Source organism: Sebastes fasciatus, chromosome 6 (genome assembly GCF_043250625.1).
Source record: "Sebastes fasciatus isolate fSebFas1 chromosome 6, fSebFas1.pri, whole genome shotgun sequence".
NCBI lineage: Eukaryota > Metazoa > Chordata > Actinopteri > Perciformes > Sebastidae > Sebastes > Sebastes fasciatus.
The window spans coordinates 16,537,010-16,544,362 of NC_133800.1; the positions used below are offsets into that span (position 1 = coordinate 16,537,010).

At 38.5% G+C, this 7,353-nt stretch overlaps 1 protein-coding gene across 1 annotated transcript; it reads right to left on the bottom strand.

Annotated features, from left to right (window-relative positions):
- Nucleotides 1–1,863: 1,863 nt before the first annotated feature.
- tctn2 (tectonic family member 2) lies at nt 1,864–6,952 on the bottom strand. The gene is made up of 18 exons (XM_074637980.1): nt 6,793–6,952; nt 6,226–6,339; nt 5,704–5,774; nt 5,321–5,522; nt 5,121–5,221; nt 4,824–5,023; nt 4,603–4,723; nt 4,349–4,502; nt 4,165–4,242; nt 3,954–4,076; nt 3,785–3,853; nt 3,575–3,673; nt 3,340–3,457; nt 3,150–3,253; nt 2,836–2,983; nt 2,536–2,679; nt 2,339–2,427; nt 1,864–2,165 (listed from the first exon to the last, which is right to left on the bottom strand). The coding sequence occupies exons 1-18, from the start codon at nt 6,950–6,952 to the stop codon at nt 2,056–2,058; spliced, it is 2,205 nt and encodes a 734-aa protein (XP_074494081.1). The 3' UTR covers nt 1,864–2,055.
- Nucleotides 6,953–7,353: the final 401 nt, after the last annotated feature.

Below are 7,353 nucleotides of genomic sequence, written 5' to 3' on the forward strand. Positions count from 1 at the left end.
ATCTGCAAATGCGAAATAGATGCACAAATGTGTATATTTCACTTTACATGTAAACCCTAAAATACGTATTTACAGAGTAGGCGTATTTGCAAATCGACTTTTATTTTTGTGGATGTGACTTTACACAACACAAATACAAAAATACATGTTTTGTGGATATTGAAATATTTGCAGATCATGGTACACATTTGTGGAATGTCTTCTGTAGGTTACAACTAATAAAGTCCAATAAAGACTTCCATAACTCTCTACCCTATAAGTATCTTTTGACAAACAAAATAAGAGAAGTGTCCTTTAAAATCCTTCACAGATATTATCCAGTGAGTCATTATCTTGTTTAAACAGGACATTAATGTAAACTGTTCATTCTGTGATGTACTCCCAGAAACTCTTCTTCATTTATTCTGGCACTGTGACCATAGCAAAAAGTTTGTGGAAGGACTTGAGTAGATTCATTATTGATAATATTGACCCTGGTTTTATTCTATGTCTAGAGAATGTTTTGTTTGGTTTCCATAAAGGTAACAGTAAAATCAAAGAATATTATATTATTAATCTGATTATTCTCTTAGCTAAATTTCATATACATAAATCCAAATTTAGTAAATCTAAACCTTCATTTTTTAAATTTGAACATGAGACCAAACAATACATTAAATTGATTCTCTTCTCCGAAAACAAAAATGCTGATAAGACGGTAACTTTATGCACCTCCTTTAATATATTTATCTAAATGTTTATTTTCCCTGGCTTTGCACTTGGAAGGCAAGGCAAGGCAGCTTTATTTTTAGAGCACATTTCAGCAACAGGGCCATTCAATGTGCTTTACATAAACATTCAAGAACATTGCGACAAAGTGCAAAAGAACATTAAGACATAATTAAATAACTATAAAGTTATAATAACATTATAGATTAGAAAATAAAAACAAGCTAAACATAAAAGCTAGGATAGAAGCTAAAATAGAATATAACACACAAGAGTAAAAGTTATAAGATCATTATCTGGTTTAATAAAAGGCAGCAGCAAACAGGAAAGTTTTAAGCTTTGATTTAAAATAACTCAGAGTTGGAGTTGGTCCTGCAGTTTTCTGTGAGCTTGTTCCAAAAAATGTTAGTGCATAAAAACTGAACTCTTCTTCTGCATGTTTAGTTCTGACTCTTGGGACACTTAGCAGACCTGATCAAGATGACCTGAGAGGTCTGGATGGTTCATAACATAGCAGAAGATCAGAAATGTATTTTGCCATTTTGTAGGTTTTAAAAACCACACGCACAATGTCATATTATTCTGTAAATATTATTCTATTACTCTGCAGGAATAAACCCTTACATTATCGTGGCTGGATTAACCTGTTATGGGGCCCCATGGGAGAAAAAAACTGAAGACGCAGGTTGTGAAAACAGGGTTTTCTTTAAGTAGGACACACTAAATCATGTGAAAAAGATGCAAATGAGGGGGAACAAGGAGACAAGACAAATGAGATACACCTAAGTCTATTTGAACAATACCTAGAACCTGAATCAGGTTGAATCATGAATCAGTTGGATGAAATATTTGCTCATCCATACAGTGAGGTCGGAGGCAGTAAATGGGTCTAGAATAGTAAAGAGCAGCAGCTGTTATGTTTGGTAATGTTTTCTGCATAACATTGAAACATTATTGTGCTTGTGGACGATGTCCCCTGGTGGTAAAACCCGAACAAACAATGACCAAGAAGCCTGAGTCACTTGATAATAAACAAACATAGCTGGGACTGATATCAGATTGGAGGATTGCGCAAGAGTCATACCCACTTTTCTAACCTATCACAAAGTGTGTTGTGATTAAAAGTATGTTGAGGGATTAAGCCTTAAAAAAAAGTCATAGAAAAAATATTTTTATTACAAAATGGTGCACCAATACAACTCTATACATTCCCACAGACATTATAAAAATGTAAAAACTATATAATTATAAACAATGTCTAATGTAAAAAGGTGTAATTACATTTCAGTGACATAAATAAATCATCTTGTTTAGCGTCTTACTCTCTGAGAGTTTTTGAGAGCGGCACTAGCCCCATGCCTGTCGGATCTGTCTCCATGGAGTCCCGAGAATGGAGGCAGTGATGAAGAAGAAAACCAAGATAAGGCCCTTAGCCAGTGACTGAGAATATGGCTCACCTGGGGAGGATAAAAGGTAAAATAAGTCTGAGGCTAATGGTACTGTCAATACATATTTTCATACATAAGCAGTGTTTCTCGCAGAAATGTTCACAGCTGTAGTTCCAATTTACTGACTGATCCACCACAGGATACCTTAGGACTAGATTACCTAGGACTAGATGAATTCTCACCTGTGTAATACTTGGTGAAGGGGAAGGCGAGCTCAGGCCAACACACATCATTCCTATTACAGTCATATTCTGTGAAGTTGATCTGAAACCTGGGGTAAAAAAAATTAAATACAAAACATCACACTCCAGTTAAGAATCAGTCAGGCAGCTCATACATAAAGTACTTTAACAAATCTCTTTATAAAGGTCAGTCTTGCCTGGTTTTTGTTGGTCCTGTGTTGATGGGAATGTCAGTAAAGGTGACTGAGGAGGTGATGGGGAACAACTGACTCTCCACTGGGTCCACACATGGAGAGACATCACCTCCTCCACAATCCAGAGCCCAGGGGGACAGGCTGTAGCTACAAATGACCAAAATAACATCCATGATTCACAATGACTTATAATACAAATGGGATATAGGACACATGGTGACCTATGATGATTAACAGCTCCTCCTGAATTGAGACAATACAATTTAAACTGTGCATTGCAACGAGAATACACCTGATACACACCTGACTTGCACAGCACGGATATCCCTTTGAGGTATGCCATCTACCGTGCCAGTGATAAGACTCCAAACATGGATATGCTGGTGGGATGGAACCCCATTGCATGAACTTGTGTTGTCTTCCATAGCTGTGCTTGGGTTCAGTGTCACAACTGGAATTTATATATTGTGTGTAACATATGGTTAGAACGAAAAGAAGAGGTATTAGTAATATAAAAGTATAGCAAAAAATACTAAATATTAGTGAATAAACAAACATACATGAACTGTACAAAAAGAAAACGTTGCATTAATTGTTTCTTTGCACCATCTACTTACAGCTTATGTTCACCCAGTCGGTCATAGTTAGAGGATCTGGGTTTCCACTCTTTGCCACATATGTGGCTGTAATCAAAGCAGCCTGGAGAGAAGTCACATTCTCTCTAAAAGGAGAAAAAGCATTATATTTTCCTTCAGCACAAATACCTATCGATATAGATCAAACATGTACTCATGTTGAGGTACGGACCTCAGGAGATCACACTGAGTCAGATTCTGTAGGCTGACAGGGAGCAGACATCCCGATGTTGAATTCTCCCCAAACAGAACTGGTTTCGTCTCAGCAGTGGAACAGAGTCCATTACTCACTGTTAGCCGGATCAGAAAATGGTGTTGCCTTTTAGTCAACTGATTTTGATTGAAATATACATAATTCACAGTTATGCAGTCAGACAGTAATCAACAACATGACTTAATGGGTTTACCTGGTTTCCAAAGATTGATTGACGTCCTCTGTACTGAGGCTGTATTATTGTCCCAAGTTTCCGCCATTCCAGCAATAACAGGCCTTCCCACCTGATAACCTGCCAGGTAAAGTGTTTGTGTATTACCCACTATAACAGGTACTGTGAACTATTTAAAACAGTTCACTACCACAACCATTCTCAGGACAAAGTATTTTATCTTGCTCTCACCTGGGTTCCCTGAGTTGGGCTCACCTAGGACGTCTCCGTTTAGAAACACGGCAGAATACCTTGTAGTTGCTGTTTGGGAGACAGAACATGAGCACAAACTACATCAAACACATCTATCAACTATGCCTGGTGATCAGTCAAACCATGGACAAGCATTATGGGCACTTACCACTACTATTTAAAGTGATGGTCCCAACAGTGCGAGTCAGCGTGATATTTGTGATGCCATTTCCTTCCCAATAGAATCTGTAATCCAGCGCTAAGGTCACGTTCTCACATACCAGCCCCTCATCTTCAGAGAAATATTATTAATATTAATTGTCAGTTCAAGTTGTTGTTGTTGTTGTTGTTGTTGTAATGATACGTTGTAATGTCTATACCTGAAGAGGCATCTGTGCTTGAAATAAACTGACTTGAGTCAATGGCCACTTCATCAGTTACATCCACTATAACATCACCTGGAATACATAGAAACATAGATAAATAAAATAAAGACACATGGATTCAAAGAGCTACAGAACATATCATCATCATCAAAACATATGTTTAGCAGGTAAAACATACCCCCTTGCCCATTCTTCACTTTAACCTTCAAATCTGTTGATAGCGTCTGTAAGGGAGGTCCAGTTGGACAGGAGCGTAGCCGATTTACACACTTTACTTCGAAATTTCTCAAAAATGCCACAGGAGCGCTGTTTACACACTGCCCGAGCACCTTCTGTGGAACAGATATATAAACGGCATTAGTTGTTACAGCTTTGGCAACACATACAATCCAAAATGTAATCTAAACAATATTTATTAAAAAAACAACAAACCTGGGGAATAGTGAAGTACCGGTCATTTAATGAGAAAATGGGACTTCCTTGAACATAAATATTAACCGGCACTGGAGCAGACAAAACAGCACTTTGGAAGGATGGGCCAGGTTTAGATGTGCTAAACAAGTCAAAGGGCAAAAGATCGATGATGAAAACATGACACAAAAATGTATAATCACATAATCAAAAAACAAACCATATATGCAATAATTTCTCACATAGTGTTTCCCTGGTAAAAGAGCCCGAGGTAAGGGTTGTTTTCAGGAGGAGAATTGACACATAAAAATGGAAACCAATCTGGGGAGTTTTCAGAGGACTGCACAGAGCACTGATAATCTGGAGCAGGAGAGACCTGTCCACCAAAGGGCCCTGGGAGACAGTGGGACACAAACAGCTTCAAATCTTCAATGGAACAGTCCTGTTAAGAGTGGAAGACAAATAAGTCACTGTTGATTAATACAGAAGGAAATACATTTGTCTAAAACGTTAAAAGAATGTAATAATGTGAGAGATACCTTGTCACAGCAGCAGCGTACATCACATGCTCTGAATGTGAGGTCACAGGGACAAGAGCCCAGTGGTTGGTACACTTGGTTTGGAATGACTGTTTTATTATCTGAAATGGATAGGAGATTTATATTTATTAGAAATGTGGCACTCTCAAAGTGCTTACATCCTTAACCCATTATGATTAGATACGTTTCATTTGAATTACCAGATTCAGCATTAGCAGGAACCAATAGGGCGTGTATCTTAGCCTGGATCAGCAGTGATGCCTGAGGTGTGCCGCCCACACAGGCGGACAACTGAAGGGTCTCCAGGACACACAGTGGCTTTGGACAGCAGTCTGTGTCTGTCTCATTCTCACCACACAAACGCAGACTTTTATTCAGTCTCAGCTGAATCCGAACTGCAGTCTGGGGCACCAAATGAAAGAAACATGAGGCATAAAGAAAAATACATGTTCACACTATAATATCATCTCTATTGTATTCATTTTTTTTTTTTTTTATTACATTAAACCCTGTCTAACTGCACCTTACTCAAGCATTTTCTGTAAATATAATGGAAATGCTCACTGTAAGATTAGATTCTTACCTTTCCCACCTGCTCCGTTGTGAGCCGCCACTGTGTTGCCTCAGCGACACATGATGGAGAGCCAATGCTTCCTGTTAAAAGAAAAACAAACCATAACCAACCACCAGATCTGCAAAATGACAACGGACTGGATAACCACAATATAGTCACATGGAACAGGTAGGAGGATGCCGTTAAAGGCAGAGCATCAGGGAGTCTTTGTAGATTTGCAATGGTGTGAAATATCAGAGGCTCAGCTTCACTTATGTTTGTCATATATTTGCATAAAGGCACTGCAGATAATCTTTGCCTCATCTTCTTTTCAGGTATTGTCTTTTGAGGATCTGCAGTAAGGTTGGTGCAGGCTAAAAACGATGTGTTATTACTATGTCACTAATTTCATATGTAAGTTTGACAAACCATAAACCAACCACCAGATCTGCAAAATGACAACAGACTGGACAACAACAATGTATAGTCACATGGAACAGGTAGGAGGATGCTGTTAAAGGCAGAGCATCAGGGAGTCTTTGTAGATGTTACCTGTTGTATTAGATGGATATACTGTACTCAGATTCAGAGAGATGTTCCACGTGTCTCCCAGCAGAAGAGCAGTGACTGTTGGTCCAGTTGTAGTGAGATGTGACGGCTGGAAAACTGTTCAACATTAGGCAAGGCAAGTTTATTTATATAGCACATTTCATACACAAAGGCAATTCAAAGTGCTTTACATATATAAAAGCAAGATAAAAGAGCACAAAGTGCATAAGATAAAAACGAATAAAAGTATAAGGTAAAAGAACAACATTAAATGGATAATAAAAACAATAGAAAGACAGTGAAGTGCAGCATTTGATCAATTAAGAAACGCGTCTGAGAACAGTCTGGACTTGAGTCTAGATTTGAAAGGCCACTGTTGGTGCATCTTTGATCTCATCTGGAAGTTTGTTCCACATAACGGTAACACTATGTTTACTGCTTCACATGTTAGCCTCGTAATGTTATTGAATGAGTAATAGTAACTTATAACGTTAGCACGGTTGTCTTCTAGCTAGCTGTTTTTAAAGTGGATGAATTGTACGTATAGTGTTTCATATATTAAGCTCTTACCGACAATACTTTGAGTGTGAGCCAAGGAGATGAAGAGCAAAACACATGTGACCTGGTGTGAAAAGGATAAAGGGGTAAATAATCGATTAACCGCGTGAGCCATCTGGTTCACTCTCTGATTGTAAACAGCCGACATCTTTGTAAACTGTAGTGATGTCATGGCAACGCAGCTCCTCCAATCACAGAGCTAGAAGAGTTCTTCTTCGGGGGGAACAAATGTGTAGTTAAATAAACAGCAGCGCCCCCGCCTGGTCTGGAGTGGTAGATACATGTAACATGTAATAACAAGCGACCCCCCGACTCCTACCATCACAAAGCTCTCCATTGCCAAGAGGAGAACACAGAGAGGAGTCCCCTCAGCCAGCTGGTCCTGAGGCTCACCTCCTCTAACAGCACAAGACCTGAGGACAGTTCTCACACTATCTGTGACCAACCAAATGAATGAATGAATGAATGAATGAATGAATGAAAGACTTTATTTCGAACATATAATAAATAAAAACAGATACAAAATAATAACAAACAAAACAAGAGTTATAGTGTCCGAAAAGGAGTAGGTAG